The sequence below is a fragment of the Stigmatopora argus genome, chromosome 16 (genome assembly GCF_051989625.1).
Source record: "Stigmatopora argus isolate UIUO_Sarg chromosome 16, RoL_Sarg_1.0, whole genome shotgun sequence".
Taxonomy (NCBI): Eukaryota; Metazoa; Chordata; class Actinopteri; order Syngnathiformes; family Syngnathidae; genus Stigmatopora; species Stigmatopora argus.
In genome coordinates this window covers 1906954-1926170 of record NC_135402.1, presented here as the reverse complement: position 1 = coordinate 1926170, position 19217 = coordinate 1906954, and the positions used below count along the sequence as shown (strand labels likewise).

Sequence of the window (19217 nt, the reverse complement as noted above, 5' to 3'; positions counted from 1 at the left end):
AAACATATTTTACCTTTTGACCCAAAAATATATTGCAATATTTTTTCAAAGTCACTTTCAAACTGACGTGCAACAAACCAAGAATGTGACCAATTTGATCCATCCATGTTATCCATGTTATGTTATGCATTTTTTGTCGAAAATGTCGTTCTCTTACTTCCCCAAAGGAAGCACGTCCACACGCCCACATTCGTGACGTCACCTATGTTAGTGGCCATCAGGGCCACTCTTCGCTTCACCGAGCATCCGAGAGGACTTCACAATCCGCCTTTTGCAAGTGGAAAAACTCCAAACAGCACAACCGGTATGGGCCTCCCGAGGATTTTCCGTGCCGTCATTATGGGACCGCCGGGCTCCGGGAAAGGGACCGTGTCCGGACGGATTAGCAAAAGTTTTGGACTCAAACACATCTCCAGTGGTGATATTCTGAGATCCAACATCAACGCTAAAACCGGTAAGGTTAAACTTGATGCACATTTGGAATAAGAATCATGCACATCCTTTATTTGCACACAAAATAGGGTGTGTTTGGTGAACCCCGGTGATAAAACCACGACCACTCCTTATTTACTTATCTGGATCCTGCACAGTGTGTAGTAATCAAACTGGTTTGCAGCGTCTTAGACTATTGAGAATAGTTACGTGTTTTCACTAGAAACACTTCCCCTAACATGTCTAGACTGAACTTTGGAAGGAGGCTTCCTTAGTAATCACCTTCGCTGAATGATTAAAAGAGCTGTAAAGATAAAGACTGAACATCATGATTCTGCATGAGGACAAAATGTCATTATGGCACATGTAATTTGCTTTTTCTTGACCTTTTTACATGGCTGAAACCTTTCTTTTCCGTGAAGTACTAAGTGCTCAATTTAGAGTCTCCGATGAACCTAACGTGGAATGTGGTGAAATCCAAATTACCTAGAGAAAACCTACACGAGCACGAGCAGAACATGCAAACCTAGATAAGGTGAATTTATGGTCTTCAGCATTTGTACTCGGTAAGGTCAAGAAGTTAGAGGAGGAAAAAGGGGTAAACATTAGACCCTTTGCTATTCAATTGCCGATCAATACATAAACAACCATTCATGCTTAATGGAAACCCTTTCCTATATTAGAAAAGTATGTGCACATCCTATCTTTCCTGTGTAATGTTTCTTTGTGTCAGAGTTGGGACTGCTGCTCAAGTCAAGTATTGATCGAGGTCAGCTGGTGCCCGATGATGTCATGTCTCGTCTCATCCATAAGGACCTTCGAGCGATCGAGCAGTGCAGTTGGCTGCTCGATGGTAAGAAATTATTTGTTATAAGAAATGATTTGTTAGCTATTCTTGATAAGAATGCGCTAGACGACATTATTTTGACTTGTTCGGCTGACCTTGAATGCAAATGATAATGACTTGTCGCTTCGTCCTTAATGTTTTGTACCTTTCCGTGAACCACGACGTAGCCTTGATATGACGAATGTAAATGACTAATCTGCCATATGCAGAACATCAGGTTTGTAGGAAAAAAAATGAAATGGTACCATTTCTTACGTCTTATGCAAACTGAAAGAAATAAAAAAATCTTGTCATTTTTGTTCACCGTGAGCCATTACAGAATAATTCACCCGCACACTTTCAAATATATATTTTTCTCCCCTGTGTAATAGTTCTGATCTTATTCCCCTCACCCCAGGTTTCCCTCGAACCGTCACCCAAGCAGACTCTCTGGATGAAGTCTACAGCGTGCACACCGTCATCAACCTTAACGTACCTTTCCACACCATTAAAGAGAGACTGTCTTCTCGCTGGACCCATCTTCCCAGTGGAAGAGTCTACAACATTGACTTCAACCCTCCTAAAGTGCCTGTAAACGCATCCTTTTCATCACTGTTGCCTCTTTTTTTCTCAAGTATAAATTGACAGATCCAGCAAATCGTATCCATATTGAATTGGTTTGTTTTCGAAGTGATCTGTTCATACAAACATGCCTTCAGTTGAACTAACATTAACTCAAATTGTTATTCAGGGTCGTGATGATGTCACAGGCGAGCTCTTAGTCCAGAGAGACGACGACACGCCCGATACGGTAACAAGGAGACTGAAGGCCTACGAAACCCAAACAGAACCCGTCTTAGAATACTACAGGTATGCCCGTATATCTCAAGTTCAGGAAACGTCTACATTTGAATCGCCTACATTCATCAGAAGGCAAAAATGTGTTACAATATTTTTTTCTAAGTCACTTTCCGATGCGTGCATTGTCATTTACAGTGCAGTATAAAAACAGAATACGTATTTTTTTCAATTATACTATAAAAAGTAAGTGGGAATTTCCACAAATTGCCCTTCAGATCTTTCTGAAACACAATAAGTTCTACATTAGATGCAATATAACAAGTGAGAGACAATTAAAATGTCTATTATGATTGTTAAAGCTATTCTTTGTGTTTGATTTGCAGGAGTAAAGGTGTACTGGAGACATTTTCTGGCACGGAAACCAACAAGATCTGGCCACACGTTGAAGCATTCCTCCACAAAAAGCTCTTTGTGCTGAATCAGAAAGTTTTATAGTAGAAGTGTATTTAATAATACAGACCATCGAATCTGTTAGTCAAGAGTATTTTTAGAGTATATGAACATTGCTGTTATCATTCCACATGGTGCCTTAGATGAGAAACTTTGCTAAAATTAGTCTTATTTAGCCAACACTCCTGGACTGTCAAATACAAAAATGCTCTTATCAAAATATATATTTTGGCATAACGACTGTTTCTTGTGACGTAAACCATTATTAAAAGGGAACGTGCAATGGTAATCCATAGTAATTCACTTTTTCACTCCTGTGCCATTGAATGTCGTAGTACGTTTGTTAAAAGTTTGAGCTGTAGAATGAGCAATTTTTTTTACGGATTTATGTTAAGTGTAATTTTTTTCAGGCAGGCATGAATTAAAACATAATAACTTCATTGTGTGTGCAAAATGTAGTATTAATGTAGCCCACTTTGTATTAACACAATGAGACAAAGATGGGTAGATCGCAATGACCCTGGGATTAAAAAATCATATTCATATATCGTGACAAAACAATCAAAATGGAGGGATTAAATGGTAGTGTAATTTCAAAATATACACAGCAGGGCTTTCCATTGACTATAATTTAATGCACCATCTAAACGTCAAAATAAGAACACTGAATGTACAGTGAATGTACCATCTGAACTTCAAAATGAAAACACTGAAATGTATTCTATAGAATTTATTATATCTAGAAAATAGATAGCTAGAAAGCCTGAGCAAAGTGGCACAAAGACCAAACAAAGTCATTCAAATTTGAAAATAAACACAACCTTCAGACGGTTCAAATAATGAGCTTATCGCGAGCTTTGTGTAAAAACAATGTTCAGAATTGTGCATGATTGAGAAATTAACCCAAAAAAAAACAGTTAAATATAAAGTGCAGTACACATTCGGATGCAAAGCTGCTTTCTGCTTTAATAGACTAAACGACTTGAGCCCTTTACATTCCTGCACTTTTTTTGTCCATAATCATGTCAAAAGTCAACTGGAGAGGCTGAAATAAAAACATTAAATTTGCTAAAGGGCAAAAAATTAAAGGGATGGTCAATAACTAATGTCAATGTAGTATGTAAGTATGCAAAACCAGATTTTTAGACCTGATAAACGGGAAAATAATGTTTAAACACACAAAAAAATGACATCGCTCGAGAGCGCAACTATTTTGGGATGTTAATCAATACTCATGCACATAAACTGTGTATCAGTTAATTAATAATCACATCATGAAGACTGTTGGGTAATGTGGGATACTCATAATTAATTGGTTAAAAGAATACTGGCATTAATAAAATGTCCTGAAATTTAACTGTTTTTCCCCCATTATTAAAAAAATAATCTTTTTTTTCTTCCACTAAAACATTCAGCAAGATTCCTATTTTTTTAATTAAATTTGAATCAGACATTGCGAAGGATGGGCCGGAGTGGATAAGCAGTACGGAAATGGAAAACAAAAAAATAGTTTTAAAGGAGAATGACTCAACGTCGTAAACAATATTTTTAATTCAGCAATTTAAACAAATAATGACATGAACACTTTCCAGTCCTAAACAGGTTTCCATCCAATGGATTTGCATATGACGTGATTTAATACCAATAATTTCAGCACGTTTCCATCTGCAGTTGACTTTTGGAGAAATTGACCGTGTGCGAAAAGGGCTTTGAAGAGGAACCTAATTCTCGTCACCGTTGCAGCCTAGCACTCACCTCGTCTCGGTCTGATTAAAAAGGGTGTAAAAAGTCAAGGTGGTCTTTAATGGAAGGGAAAGGTGAAGATGGATGAGAAGCAGCCATGTTTCCTAAGAGGTCTCCATCATGCGTATATCGTCACTTTCCGTGGCTTCGTCCTTTGTCCACCGCCCCGTGCTTATCGACAGTCCGTCTTCTAAATGACGTTTAGGGTTGTATTCTGCTACCTGATTTAAAACAGAAAGGAAAATGTGCATGTTTGAGTGACATGAGTTATCCTTGGTGGGATTTAAGACGACAGCTTAAATAGTACAAATAAGAAAAAAAATTGCAATTAGGAGAGAAAAAAACATAATTCAACTAGTCAGAATTGCAAGAGAAAGTTTGCATTTGTGTAAACAATCTTATCTGGGATTAAGTAGAGAAATTAAAACGGGGAAGAAAAAAACATGAAATTGATGAGGGATGAGTTTTAAGAGAATAAAATCCAAATGTAATGAAAATAAAGGCATGACAAAATAATAAAGTTTTAAAAATATGAGATGAACTACAAGATAGAAGTTGTGATATTACCAACAAAGAAATCTCAAGTATATGAAATACTACATGTTCTGTTCAAAATTTGCAGTGAAGTTCAAGTTTAATTTGACAAACAATTAGTCACCATTTTGTCACATTAAAAAATAAAATGCAAACAAACCAGTTGTGCAGATTTTTCCGCAAGTTGTCTTTTGTTTTGTGTGGCCTGAAAACACCTTCCCAGTGCATCATGGAGATGATCATCACATTAGAAACATGCGAGAGTTTAGAACACGAGGAGATTAAGCCGCAGTTGCCTTGTTAGAGGATTATAATAAATGTTTATGTAACTGCTCTCTGCCTCTTTAAAAGTGCACGTGCCAACCAATCGGATGTCAACAGACGCTCTTCCTGATGCCGAGTCGGTTGTGAAAAACAGAAAAGGACACTAGGACGAGGGGGGAGATTCCAGCTTCCTTTCCAACAGGCTGGATTGCATTCCCTGGCACAAAGTTTTCTTCCCAGCTATTTGAACAGAAAGGGGCCAACGGAAGGTAAAAAGGACCCTTTTGCAACAAAATATTGCAGTTTAGAGTCATCAGAAACCTTCCTTGTGCTTTCTCTGTATCTCCAATTTCTGTCAATCAACAGGGAAAGAAATCCTATCTTAAAACTGGCTAAACTTCTGATAAATTATAATATATTGAGACAGCGGCACCGACTAAAAAAACGTGTTTATTGTAATCGGGTTAACCGACAAAGTTCAAAACATCTGTTGATTATTACCATACAACAAAACATGCCTTCCAACTAAAAATAGTTAAGTATTGAATTTTTACAGGATGGCGCACAACTACATAACTTCTTCGGTATGATGCATTAGCGCCATCTTATGCTTGAGTCTGACAACAGCAATTATTTATGTATTACTGTGTACATTTTCAGCTCAATATGCATATTTAACATTTGGTTTGGGTTCAAGTTCATTAAAATTATATTAACAATATATATTGTACGCAAAGTTACTGTAAAAAATATGGAGCTTTTTGTTATAAGTAACCAAGGACAATAAAAACCTTGGATGAGAATTCTAATCTCTGTTTTTTTTTAAATGCTAAATATTGGTTCATAAAAGTCACTAAGTATAACAACATTACCAACTGGGCCACTTGCTTTTGCTTTGCAGATTTTCCTTGCTCGATGGGGTTCAGATCAGGGTGAACTTCAACTCATAGTCAAGGTAGTATTATTATTAGTGTATATGAACCCTGTCTTACAGCATTTTAGTTCCCTTATAAAAATGGACGCATGGCTTATTTTAGGAAAAGCTCACCTGTTGCAGCTCAAAGTCATCAGTGGTCTTTTTACAAGTCTGAACAAAATCAAGGTAAAAAACTAATAAACTGACTCACTTCTTTGGGGTTGGGTCTGTAGTTTATGCCGTTGTTTGGCGGTTGGGTTGTCGGATGGGGGGGGTGCTCTCTCACTCGGTATTTGAAGGCCTCGAGCTCGGTGTGGAAGACTTCCAAGTAGACGTCTTGTCCTTCCTGCACCGTCACACGAAGATGCACTCAATTGAAATAAGCTAACGATGATATGCTACTAGTCATTGAATAAGGCCCAGCTAGTGTCCTGCATCTCATGGGTGGAAGTTATACAATTTGTGTCTTACTTTGGCTTTTTGGAAGAATTGCCTGAAGCACCCTCGGGGGTCCTGTTGAGAGTTTGATGCCATCTCCAGTATGAACTGCAGGACCACAGCTTGGTGAGCAACTTGCTCCATTAGTGCTTCCTTCTACAGGAAACAAAATAAGGATGGAAATGTTCAAATATGACCAAAACGATGCACTCGATTCATGAAATGAATAGATTACCCCCTCTTGCTGCAATGTGAGGCACCATAAAAATAAATAGTTGGCCATCTCTTCACAGATGAGCTGAGGCTTTTCTGCCAGGAATCGCTGACTGTCGTCCCATCGCCGCAACAATCCTGAAAAAAAAAATGTAAGATTGGGATTGAAATGTTCGATTTCCCTATTTTGAATGTCACTTACCAAAATGCCTGAGATCTTGCTCAGACTTGTGGAGCGTTGTCTTGCCTTGTTCCGATTCTACTCTTTCATTTTGGACATTGATGATACTCTGGTTGAAACAAAAAAAATGTCGATACTGTTGAGAAGCAGCCAATACAATGGTACCTCGACCTACGATCAGCTCTACCTACGACATGCTCGAGATACGATGAAAATTTCTATCGAATAATTCGCCCTAGATACGATCAAAATTTAGAGATGCAACCAAGCCAGGTGGCCATGGCACTGTCTTGCCGCATCTCTTGGTGTTTTTTCAGAGGGTTGAATTAATTTGTTTTTAATTCATTTCAGTGGGAAACGTTCGCTCGAGTTATGAAAAGCTCGACATACGATCTCAGTCCCGGAACGGATTAAGATCGTATGTCGAGGTACCACTATATAGCAAATTACAAACTGGCGTTGAGGATTTTTACTATCAGTGGCAGGGCTAAAATAATGATCTCTGGCCATGATGTAAGAAAATACAATTACAGGTCGTTGGTTTTTTAACTCACTTTATCAAAAACATCCCAGCTTCCTTCCGCACCCAGTACGGGCCCTCGACTGGGCTCCTGATCTCCCAGCATGCTCTCCTTGCGGAGCCACTCCTCTTCACTGTGCGTCAGCTCATTGAGGCTTGCATGAGTTCTGGCGTGTTCCTGTTCCAGGGATTCAGAACAGTGGAACCTTAAAGCGCCAAGGCGGTCCTGGGCTTCGGCCAGCATCCAGCTGGACACCATCGAGGTCATCGAACAACCCTGCTGCTGGTTCTGGCACGACGATAACTCAGCACACCCACAGGGCTGTGGTAACAATTTCTGAAGGAAGAGACCAAAATATGGTTATTGCACTCTGCTTATTACTTGAGCGTAATCTCCAGAACTCTAAAACCACCTCGTTTCAGAAAACAACAACAAAAAACCCGGGTACTACTTATTCAGTACTTATTGACATTGCGACTTTGATGAGATCCCTACCAAAGGAAAAAGAACAGAACTGTGAGAACACTTGTGTCACTGTTTGTCATCACGTTATTTCAAGTAAGGAAGATGATTTGAAATGGAGGAATAGTTGAGTCATATAACCCAAACAAAAACATGCCTGGCCAGAAATTGAGCAGTAGTACGTACTATGTTTGGGTACAAACAGCATGTGCAGGGATCTGGCACAAACTCAACTCTTTGGCACGCCAATAAATCCCCCCCAACATAATGCATAACTGCACGTGGTTAATGTTGGATACTTTTGTAAAGTTTGTGTAAATCTTTGGTACACCATATGAATGCTGGATGTACCTAGTGAACTTTGAATTTGACCCCTGTGATCTGACTCATCACCAAGTATTTTGAGCCATAAAAGCCTTTAGGCTTGCATGCCTTCCCCCTTCTGTGCTTTACTGGGAGGAGAACTAAAAATACATAATTTTATTTATCAGTATGATGTTAGTGTGCGAAAATGCGGGGGGTATCTTTGGGAAGTAAAGGGGCTTTCAAGTACAAAATGGACCAATCAAACCACAAAACAACACAGAAAAAAACTATTACTAATGAGGATCACTAGTAAGAGGGGATTTAGATACATTTGTAACGCATCACTTTAATGTTATTGTTTGTGCCACTGTATACAACAGGCGTAGCAAACGCTAAACAAAAACACGAGCATGTGGCTAACTGTCTTGCCACCCACTTTTAACTTTGTTTTGAATGAGTCGAGTAGCGATCGGGGCAAAATGAACCATCAGATCGCTTAAATTAAACACGAACGGGATGATTGTTGCTAGCGAGGGCTACCTTACCTGCTGGTGGGGGCAGCATGTGTCCGTTTCAGGGGACTCGCTGTCGGACAGCCCGTCGTTGCTGCTCCGCCACTCCATCGCTGCTAAAGTAGCAGTTTGCCAGCTAGCTTGCTAACTAAAGGGGGAGAATGGTATCAAACTGTGTGATGCCGTGGAATTAGAATCGATCAACTCGATTTTAATCTCAGTGGCAACATCTCCACGGCGTGGGGTTGTCGGTGGAATGAGGACAACGCAATGGCTGCAGTAAACGACAACAGTGAGGACAACAACATTAACTACGTAGGTGGTAACGCTACTGCAACTGTGCGTGTGCGTGTATGTGTGTCTAGAGAGCACGTGGGATAACTTTTAGCTGTTTATTTATTCATTTATTTTTGCGATGAAGTTTGATCGTCTATTTTTGTGATCTGTCCGGGAAGATAAAAGTATTGAACATTTAAATTAATGAACGAACGTCGTTACAAAAATGCAGAACGTAATTAAATAGTGCTATAATGCAATCTTTTCATTATGCAAGCTATTTTACTTAAATTCGGGAGTTTATGAGGTTTATGAACTCTTCGCATTTAAATGCACTAAATTAAATTATTGAGCAGAACTGTAAAAAAAGAAACCAGGAAATCTCAAAAGTGGACGCCATTTATTAACAATGAATATTAGCTATAATTCTGTTTGTGGTGGGAGGGAAAAAAAACTTAAAATAAAAACACTTCTAGATTCAGTATTTTGAGTTTCAACTCGTAAACCAATCAGGTGAATGTGACCTTTGAACCAGCATGACGAACCCGGAAGTAGGTTTTGGAACGTGGATCAATACATTGTCCTGTTTTCGAATTGCAGGTAAAACATCGCCGAGTGATTGCTTACTGATCTTAATTTAAACACGATTTTATTAACCTGCGATACACTATTTTGTATTTTTGAATGTATGTATGTTTATTGACCAGTGTTATAGTTTCGAAAAAGCAGCATCTTTTTCATGACCGTTAAGTCCCTTAAACAGGAGTGATCGATATATTATTGTGTTCATAATAGTTTAGCTTTCTTTTTAATAAAAAAGGGATCACTAATATGTGATTTTGACACTCTTTACTCGCACTCATGAGCTGCGATGGGCTTTTTATGAATACACAAGCGGTTATAAACCCTTCGACTAAACGTAGGTAGGTTTTACAATACATTTCGTGTTGCAAATACAAACATTTGTGTGTTTCAAAATCTTTCAGTTTATTGATTGTACTGGTAGCTAATTGTAACATTTTCGTGGGAAACTATTTTAATGTTTGCACAGATTGCAGTAGGTGGCGTTGGAGGATCATTTAAAATTGTGGGTTGGCCCAAAGGGCGATATTACCACGCGTGTGGGCCGCCATTTTGCATGTGGCACATCCGTCTGAAGGATCTGCCATATGCAAAATGGGTTCAATTAATGGTCTCTATAATCATGAAGTGCTGGAGTTAATATCTTTCATTTTAGGAAAAAGAAGTTGCAATTTTTGTAATCCTATGATTATTGCCACATGGACATGTCTGACAATTTATCTTCTTTACAGACAGATAGAAATTCAACAACTTTTGGACAGAAATGAGTCATCCCAATCCAGATGCAAATGGTTTGTATCACATTACAATACAACGATTCTGACATGTCATATTTGCTTAATGTCATGCTTGTTGGATTACATGCATTTCCTTTATAGTCAAGGCTTGAAGTGCATGATTAATATTTACTCTGGGTTTATTTCTGTAATAGGATACGATGAGTAATGCAGATTTATTACAAATCGAGGTTATTAAAGTATGTCATAACTTGGAGACACCTCACACCATTTTTTTTCTTTTGCAATGTAATGCAAAAAAACAAATTCATATATTCATAGAGATGCTGGAAAATTTCCCGTTGTTAAAAAATGATGCAAATTTATTTTTAAGATGTTGAAATACAAATTTTAGTTTTGCGAGTCATTGTAGAACCTGTGGTAATTCTGTATGATAGGTATTTACACAAAGGCTTAAAATCAAGCTCTCGAGGCTGAAAAACTAGTGGAGTAATTCATATGCAAACACTGCTTTATCACAATTCAAATTCAGCAAGTGCTCTTAATCTTCCCCTCGATGCTTGACAAAGGCACCTGTTGAAAGGTTTATCTAGCACGTCCACCAAATACAAAAGTGCTTGTTGAGGAATGTCATGGCATCTTTCCAGAGGGGCTCAACTTCTCCCGGGATCTTTCTGCCAAGTCACATCCAAGCTGGTCTGGTGGCTCTAGTGACACCAAATGTCCCATTTAAACACTTGATCTTTGTTCGCTGCTTTTATTTTGGGAGATCCTTGGCAACGGGCAGACAGAGCCGCGCGTGCATTGAATTTTATAGCCATTCAAGAGTGATTTCTTTTTTTTTTAAAGGATTATGAGTCATTTTGGTCAAAACCATCAGAACTATATATTTGAATATACAAATTGGCAAATATATGGGCCGCAAATACGCATGTGAAGGAAAAAAATGACTTTTGCCGTCTCAAATTTTAGGAGTAAAATGCAACCATTTAAGGTCAGTTCTGCCCTCTGTATATATAATTTTTTTTATGGGCATAATGATCCTCTTGGGGGAAATGATAACTACAAATGGCTGGCAGTAAAGACGAAAAAAGTAAAATAACAACCATACGGCGGAAAAAAATATTTCAATCATTCTTGAGAGTAGCTTTATTTTGATTTATAATCTTGTTTGCACAACTGAGTAAACATCGGTAAGAACTTTTTCTGACGGGGCATCTCAAACAAAAGCCAGACATGAATAATAATTATATGGATTTCATCCAAGAAGGAATGTACGCACAGGTTTTACGGTTTGCACAAGGTCCGAACGGAGAGGAGTTGGGAGGCTTTCTAGGTTCTACGTTCCCAGGCTGTTGTCCAGGAAGGCTTTTATTTTTTACGCCACGACTCGCGCATAGCCCTTTCCTGGGGAAATCCGACACAAAATCCAGGGAGGGTGCGCAGGACAGGAAAACCAATCCTGGGAAGGAGGAAGGGTGGTTGAATGAGCGAGCAGGTATGATGGCGAAGAAAGAGACAAAGGCAGGCAAAACTGAGAGGAAGAAAATCAATATGTTTAGAACTGTGATGTCCTCATTTTTTATATTCTTCAATTAACGTATCCTTTTGAGCGTGACATTCATTTGGAATGCAGATTTGATGTTGGGGGGGGTCTTCTACCCCCGATTCCCCCAGCTGTTATTCCCATGTAATGGTTGTTCGGGCCTGCCTGTTAAAGAAATAATATTTTTTATCACGTTTTCTTCGCTATGCCTCTTCTGAACAAAATCCATTACAGCTGGATCTTGGAAAATATATGTTTTTATACCTTAAATCACGTGTGTCAAAGTGGCGGCCCGGGGGCCAAATCTGGCCCGCCGCATCATTTTGTGTGGCCCGGGAAAGTAAATCATGAGTGCCGACTTTCTGTTTTAGGATCAAATTAAAATGAAGAGTATAGATGTATATTACATTTCCTGATTTTCCTTTTAAAGCAATAATTGTCATTTTTAAATCCATTTTTTCTGTGTTTTTAGTTCAAAAATCATTTTGTAAAATCTAAAAATATATTTAAAAAAAGCTAAAATAAACATTGTTTTAGATCTCTAAAAAACTGAATATTCAGGGATTTTAATCCAGTTCTTTTAATCCATTTATTTAAAAAAAATCTAAATATTATATCTAAAATGATTTGGCCCACATGAAATCAACTTGACGTTAAAGCAGCCCGCGAACCAACCTGAGTCTGACACCCTTGCCTTAAATGTTGTATTCCTGATTATCACAAAATAATGATGAAGGGAAATATGTTTTTTTTTATCACAAAAAGTCAACCAGCAAAGTTTGAATATCAGAAAACTAGAATTATTTAAAAATTGGAGTTTTAGTCAAATCCAAATGTAGAGGTTAGTGAAAAGTAATTATGTGACCGTGGTTTTTTTATATAGATATTTATTTAAGTGACATGTGAAAATATAAATCGAGTTCATTTGTATGTAATTGACATTTACCTCATTTCATGGCATATATACTCGATTTTACTGATTAGTTAGTTCTCTAAAGTCATGAAAAATAGAGAAAAGGCAAAAAAAAATCAGAGCACAGTACTAGTTTTAATCCATTAGCTGTCTCTCCTGATGATTTTTTGATTCAAGACATATTTTTCTCCAATAATCTCCTTGAATTGATTAGTACTTGCAGTTAAAACATGTTTCAAAAGCTATCTGCTTTCTCCAGAAGGCAGGAATATCAGCTAGCACCGTTTGTTTTCACTCCTTGACAGGTTGAAGGAAGTGAAAGGTGAGAGTGAAACACCAACTTATGTGTGTGTGTGTGTGTGTTATCCCTGCAGGTCTTGACCCGGCCGCGCTGAGAATACAGCTTTATGAACTCTGGCGCAGAAACGATCTGCAGAGGGTGAGATGAGAGACTGACAGTTCGCCCGTATGTTAAATACACAAAAGATAATATCAGAGTATAAGGAAAAAAAGGAAATTTTTGCAAACGTTTTTGTTTAGTTTGTCTGCAAGGAGCAGACCAAGAGGAAGAAACTGTCAATAGAGTGATGAAGAACTTGGACCTAAATGAAGCTCACCCCTGTGTGTGTGTGTGTGTGTGTGATTGTGTTTGTGTGTTAATGAGGAAAGCAGAGTGGCTGTCAGTAGGAAGGAAGGAATTTGGACTGAATGAACTTGAGATCTGTGTGAGGAGGATATTGAGTGAATGACATCTGTTGGGCAAATTAGGAGGCAGCAGCAGACATTCTCACACAGATATTATTTTCTCCTGAAGAGAGTTTGGAAAGCCAAAGTTTGCAATCTTAAGTAAGGGCCGTTTATGCGTCTTCCTTAACACCATGAGTGTGTTTCTATTGGCTATATGCTAAAAAAGTGCAGTTTCTCTTGACTAATCTGACGTCCGGTACGTATTCCCATAGGATGCAATGCAATATTAATGATTTCCATCTTCATCATAGGTAATGTTTACATTTTTAAAGTGACATGTTATAATGTATATATAGTTTTTTTCTTTTTATTATTAATGACTACTGTTGCATCACATCAATGTGCGCAGCACTTTTTTTTTTGTCAAAGTCCAGATTTTGACAACATTATATTTTGTTACCTCGGGTGTGATGCCCCAAAATAAGCTTAATGTCGGCGTGGTTTTGATCTTGAAATCAAAAATGCATCTTCCTCTCGTACCTGTCTGGACGTCTCCCACTTCCTTCCATCGTGTTATATTTCTTTTCCCCACAGCTCCATTTGGAAGCTCAGGAGGGATTTTCCAAGCTGGATGACCCCCTGGACACCTTGCTAACGACCCTAGAATGCTATCCAACGCAACAGAAGGTTCGGGGCCCATCCTTTGCACCACTCATATTTAAGGAATTCCAGAAATGGCTTCAAGAACATCCTCAGGTCAATGAGATTCCACTTCTAACTCTTATTTCTTTTCATTTACCTTCCGAGGCTTTATTATTATTTTCAGAAGAACATTTTGAAAAATTCAATAAGACAAGCTTGATTTGAGATGGTTCATATTTCAATGTAGTATTTATACCTATAAACTCCTGTCACAGGTTACATTGACTTCAATTCCAGAGAAGAAAGCGACTGCCCTCAAGCATCGTGCTCTTCTCCTACTCAACGACGCTCAGACCAACTTTGTGGACGGTATCATACAGATCTACCAATTGACCACCCTGGATCCAGATACCCAGCGACTGCACATTACGAAGCTGCTGGGCCTCAAATGCTACAAAGCGGTGAGTGCAGCACGTTGATACTTGACTTCTTCTCTCAACCATTGCTAACTTAGAACTATACTTGATTGACAATTCATCCTTCTTGTGTCCTGCAGGCAGCAGTGTTCAGTATGAAGCTGAATTTGCAGAATGAACTATATATGGAGGAGGTCAGTCACTTTTTGAAATGAAACCAGGCTACGTTCAAACCACAGATTTTAAGGCACAAATCATTTTTTGGGGGGCTCACTTTCTATGGCTGTTAAGGCTGCTGTTTTCATTTTCCAAAATGAGCAAATATTGGGTTTCACACTTGCAGAGTAATTGCACTCACTTTTTGCCCAATTTTGCATGGTTGAGTTTCCTCTGCAGATATTGAATTGAATTGTAATTATACAAGTATAATGAGATTTAAAGCTTTCACCCCGTAGTGCAAAAATAACAACAAATAGACAAATAAATCATCAGTGAATAAGAAACAAATAAATAAGTACAGTGGTACCTCTACATACGATCTTAATTCGTTCCGGGACTGAGCTCGTATGTCGATCTTCTCGTAACTCGAGCGAACGTTTCCCATTGAAACGGGGGGACTTTATCCACGGCAACGCACTCGTAACCGAACAAACAAATTTAAGTTAACTTGGATTAATATATACAGACACTCAAACATACATTTAATGTAACTTTACACAAAACTGAATTCTAATTTTGTTTTTGTTTTTAATCTTTGTTCTGCGGGTTAGCAGTTTGCCACGCCTCCACCCTCACGTTCACTATTGATGGGCTGTTTGCTGTTGTATTCCCTTCAAAATATTCCCAAAATGATGCACACAAATGTCCTCACAATAGGATAACACACGACCACTTGCCAACGAGAAGTAGTCTTGAATGAGCGATTGCGGGAACTAAAAGGCTAAGGAAGGAAAAACGCAACAGCTCAGCCTACCCACGTATTGATTGTGGACAATGAAATTTTATTCTGAGAAAGGGTGCCATTGGCTATCGGTGTTGTGTGCACGAATATACTTCATTACCCAGAAAGCCCTCTTTTTGCCCGCACATGCACGTTGTGCGTTTTCTGGTCCATGTGTAGGAGAAACTCGTGTTCTGTGCTTGTAGAGATCCGTTATACACGAAAGAGATGTGGCAAAAAAAGACGGTGCGCTACAATGATAAACAGCCTCTCATGTCATGGCCACCTGGCTTGGTCGCATCTCAAAATTGTTCTCGTATCTAGAGCGAATTATTTGCTCGGAATTTTCCTCGTATCTGGAGCATCTCGTAGGTAGAGCTGCTCGTATGTAGAGGTACCACTGTAGTCCAAGTGAAATCAGCAGAGCGGAGCGGCCTTGTTCTATCTAAAGTCCAGGATGAGTTCCATGGTTTTGGAGACGTTGAGTCCATTGACTCAACAGCAAACAAACACATTGAATATCAATATACAGTAATGATAAATAAATAGTAATCGAGAAATAAGTGGTGGTTTTCAAGCTAATGTCTATCACGTAACCTTCTCCTCATCTGCAGGTATGCATCCCGCTCATCTTTCAGGACAAATTGTCCTTAGCAGAAAGCTTTGTCACGGGACATGCTCTCCTACAACAACAACTGGTCACTCTCCTTGATTCCTGGTGCCACCCCAACTTCTCCGTCAAAGACATGATGAGCAAGTAGGGTGTGGATTTTCAAATCCCACAAAAAGGCAAATTGCAGACAAAAGGTGATCATTTATTTGTCTGTTTCCCCAGGCGCTTTCCTCACCTTTCCATGTCCAAACAGAGTCTGGTTCAGACCCAACCCAAAATGCTGAGCAAACACGTCTTCCGGCTGGCGGAGAAATTCGACATTGACCAAAGTGCGTGCGTGACCACGCACGTTCTGCTCAGGCGGGCACACGTCCGTAATCACCAGACAATTTTCTCCTCGTCGACGCAGGCTCGTGTCCCAACGCCCTGCGCAGGAGGAGAATGAATACGCTCCGGTTCCTCATGTTCAAAAGATTTGTCAACGTAAGCATTCTGTTTTCATCAACGCATTTGCAAATTCCAAACATTTTTGGTCCAGTATTTTGCTTCCTATTAGTCGACAAGTTTCATTTAAATGTAAAGCACGTTCCATTTGTCTTTAACTTTCAGGAGATTATTTTACAGTGTGAAGTCATTTTATTCCTACAATCAGGCAATCTAAGCACTTTGACCCAGTCTTTTTTATATATATTTTTTTAGAAAAGCATGACAGATGAGAACTGGAGCGATCACATTCAGGTAATTGCTCTTCGGAATTAGGTTTGTCTGTATTCTGTTCCTACGAGTAATAGAGTTTTTTTTTTGTTTCTTTTTAAGACCGTACTGGCGGATGACCTGGAGCTCCAAATCCTATTGGTGGAGATGTTGCTGTACCACGGTGGACCTGAACAAGCTGCTCAATGGTCACTGAGATACAACCTTCCAATGCACAGACTACCTTCTGCGGTCTGGAATGCCCAGCAGAATTTATCACCAGAGTTAATGTAAGTCAGCCAAGGTGTTTGGAAATCCTGTGGTCCTAATCTTTAGTCAACATTTTAGCACTTATAACATCGTTTTGTACTATTCAGGATTTTGTCTTTAATTTTGAATGCAGAGCGATAACATTCCCCATATTGTCCACCGAAAATAACAGCAGGAAATTACAAATTTTACCTACCAAAGACGCAAAAACATGGCCTTTTAGTTTTTGTGAATATTTAAAGATGTTTGTAACAAATGATCCCAAACATGATTGATCTGAATGGGAAATTTGGTTGCGGGGAGGCATTTCTGTGCCTGTTACGCAAATTGTGGTGAGATCATACGGAACCAATTTTGTAAAGAGGAATAGTTTCACTCTCATCTCGGTTGACCACATTAGCATTTTCTCACAATCCGCTTGAATCAAATGTCTTTGAGCTGAATTACACAACCCAAAGAAATAAGAAATGTATCAACAAACCCATTTTACAGTATTCACAATGGCTCCTTTATAGATGACAAACTGTTAGAGCAACCCTATGACTAATGTGAGTTTTTGCGAAGATTCCACAATTTTGACGTTATTTCCCGTCTCCTCATATACCCAAGCAATTTCCCACGCGACGAGGAATGGGTGCCATCTGAGGCTCATTGTCGGAAATTTTACCAGGTACCTCTCACCCAAGAAAATGTTCAACACGTGGACACCCCAGAAGCGCTTCAAAGTTGTCGTGACCTTCTCCTCAAGGTGAGGACGGAAAAACATGGGACTGAAAATTCAGTACGGTCTCATCATTTACATCACATGTGTCAAAGTGACGGCCCAGGGGCCAAATCTGGCCCGCCGCATCATTTTTTGTAGCCCGGGAAAGTAAATCATGAGTACCGACTTTCTGTTTTAGGATCAAATTAAAATGAAGATTATAGATGTATATTAAATTTCCTGATTTCCCCCTTATAAATCAATAATAGTAATTTTTTAATCCATTTTTCTGTGTTTTTAGTTCAAAAATCATTTTGTAAAATCTAAAAATATATTCAAAAAAGCTCAAATAAACATTGTTTTAGATCTATTAAAAAAATGAATATTCAGGGCTTTTAATCCAGTTCTTTTAATCCATTTATAACAAAACAATTCTAAATATTATATCTAAAATGGTCCGGCCCGTGTGAAATGAAGTTGACGTTAAAGCGGCCTGCAAACCACCCTTGATTTACATAATAAAAAAATAATAAACATTGTTTTTCTAGGATGGCTCTGTCGTGGGAGTTGATATGGAGTGGCAACCCACGTTCGGATGTGTTTCTTCACAAAAGGTTGCCCTGATACAGCTCGCTACTTTTGACAGAGTTTTCTTATTAGATCTGTGCGCAAATGGATTTTGTCAACATCCAGAGACAATTGCATTCATTAGAAGTTTATTCTCTCGACAGAATGTCCTCAAAGTGGGTAAGCAGCAGGCTTGACCAATTAAAAAAAAGCTTTTCAATGAAACCTCAGCGCGTCTATTTCTAACACTTATGCTTTGCTTCCAGGTTACGGCATGGCCGGAGATCTCAAATGTCTCGTGCCCAACTGGCCTCAATTAGTGGAGGAGCCATTGAAAAGAGACGGGATGCTGGATCTTCTTTACGTACACCGAAAGGTAATGTTATTGTGGTGTGAATAGGATTTTCTACATCTTAAATTAGGTTTAGTTCAGGCAAATGAGTTGAAAATGTGTATACATTTTCAATTGGAGCATCAGGATGCACAGGAGACTTGGTGAATAGAACAAAATGGATAAAAATGCCAGATCAGAGCAGTAATGCTTCTTTTCTGCAATTAAAAAAATGTATGTTATTGCTGCAATTTCTGGAACTTCACATTTTTGATCAGTTAATGCAGGGGTGTCAGACTCGGGTTGGTTGGCGGGCCGCTTTAACGTCAACTTGATTTCACTTGGGCTGGACCATTTTAGATATAATATTTAGATTTTTTTAAATAAATGGATTAAAAGTAGATTTTTGAACTAAAAACACAGAAAAAAATGATTTAAAAAATGACAATTATTGATTTAAAAGGGGGAAAATCAGGAAATGTAATATACATCTATACTCTTCATTTTAATTTGATCCTAAAACAGAAAGTCAGCACTCATGATTTACTTTCCCGTACCACACAAAATGATGCGGCGGGCCAGATTTGGCCCCCGGGCCGCCACTTTGACACGTGAGTTAATGATATATAACACACGGTATACCCAAAATGAAACAATTTGCCATTGACACCTATTCTGTGTCATTTTTGAAAAAAGTATAGA

The 19217-nt window shown here is 38.7% G+C and overlaps 3 protein-coding genes across 4 annotated transcripts in view; 2 read left to right on the top strand and 1 right to left on the bottom strand.

Annotated features, from left to right (window-relative positions):
- Window positions 1-188: 188 nt before the first annotated feature.
- On the top strand, window positions 189-2717 carry ak3 (adenylate kinase 3). The gene is made up of 5 exons (XM_077622377.1): window positions 189-454; window positions 1166-1285; window positions 1677-1849; window positions 2010-2128; window positions 2443-2717. Exons 1-5 carry the CDS (start codon window positions 205-207, stop codon window positions 2552-2554), a joined length of 774 nt encoding a protein of 257 aa, XP_077478503.1. The 5' UTR covers window positions 189-204; the 3' UTR covers window positions 2555-2717.
- A 507-nt stretch (window positions 2718-3224) lies between these two features.
- On the bottom strand, window positions 3225-9113 carry cdc37l1 (cell division cycle 37-like 1). Its single transcript, XM_077623134.1, has 7 exons — window positions 8633-9113; window positions 7353-7655; window positions 6820-6907; window positions 6640-6755; window positions 6438-6560; window positions 6178-6312; window positions 3225-4473 (listed from the first exon to the last, which is right to left on the bottom strand). Exons 1-7 carry the CDS (start codon window positions 8708-8710, stop codon window positions 4357-4359), a joined length of 960 nt encoding a protein of 319 aa, XP_077479260.1. The 5' UTR covers window positions 8711-9113; the 3' UTR covers window positions 3225-4356.
- The window catches only part of exd3 (exonuclease 3'-5' domain containing 3), a 33817-nt gene continuing 23213 nt past the window's right edge, over window positions 8614-19217 (top strand). Inside the window, exons 1-14 of one of the 2 annotated variants that reach the window (XM_077623133.1) lie at window positions 8614-8914; window positions 10189-10248; window positions 13028-13092; window positions 13935-14096; window positions 14258-14443; window positions 14539-14592; window positions 15953-16095; window positions 16174-16280; window positions 16361-16434; window positions 16651-16689; window positions 16768-16934; window positions 17524-17662; window positions 18166-18364; window positions 18451-18560. In XM_077623133.1, the coding sequence (XP_077479259.1) occupies window positions 10221-10248; window positions 13028-13092; window positions 13935-14096; window positions 14258-14443; window positions 14539-14592; window positions 15953-16095; window positions 16174-16280; window positions 16361-16434; window positions 16651-16689; window positions 16768-16934; window positions 17524-17662; window positions 18166-18364; window positions 18451-18560 (1473 nt within the window). In that variant the 5' untranslated portion in view covers window positions 8614-8914; window positions 10189-10220. Of the gene's footprint in view, window positions 8915-9401; window positions 9476-10188; window positions 10249-13027; window positions 13093-13934; window positions 14097-14257; window positions 14444-14538; window positions 14593-15952; window positions 16096-16173; window positions 16281-16360; window positions 16435-16650; window positions 16690-16767; window positions 16935-17523; window positions 17663-18165; window positions 18365-18450; window positions 18561-19217 lie in introns of those variants that run through there. The other variant, XM_077623131.1, reaches the window with a different exon arrangement.

Excerpts from the sequence above, each read along its gene's own strand:
- cdc37l1 (XM_077623134.1), bottom strand. The coding sequence starts at position 8,710 with ATGGAGTGGCGGAGCAGCAACGACGGGCTGTCCGACAGCGAGTCCCCT. Across the intron at positions 7,656-8,632 it reads CATGCTGCCCCCACCAGCAG|AAATTGTTACCACAGCCCTG; the intron begins GTAAGGTAGCCC and ends CTCTTCCTTCAG. Across the intron at positions 4,474-6,177 it reads ACAGACCCAACCCCAAAGAA|GTAGCAGAATACAACCCTAA; the intron begins GTGAGTCAGTTT and ends GTTTTAAATCAG.
- ak3 (XM_077622377.1), top strand. The coding sequence starts at position 205 with ATGTTAGTGGCCATCAGGGCCACTCTTCGCTTCACCGAGCATCCGAGA. Across the intron at positions 1,286-1,676 it reads GTGCAGTTGGCTGCTCGATG|GTTTCCCTCGAACCGTCACC; the intron begins GTAAGAAATTAT and ends CCCTCACCCCAG. Across the intron at positions 2,129-2,442 it reads CCCGTCTTAGAATACTACAG|GAGTAAAGGTGTACTGGAGA; the intron begins GTATGCCCGTAT and ends TTTGATTTGCAG.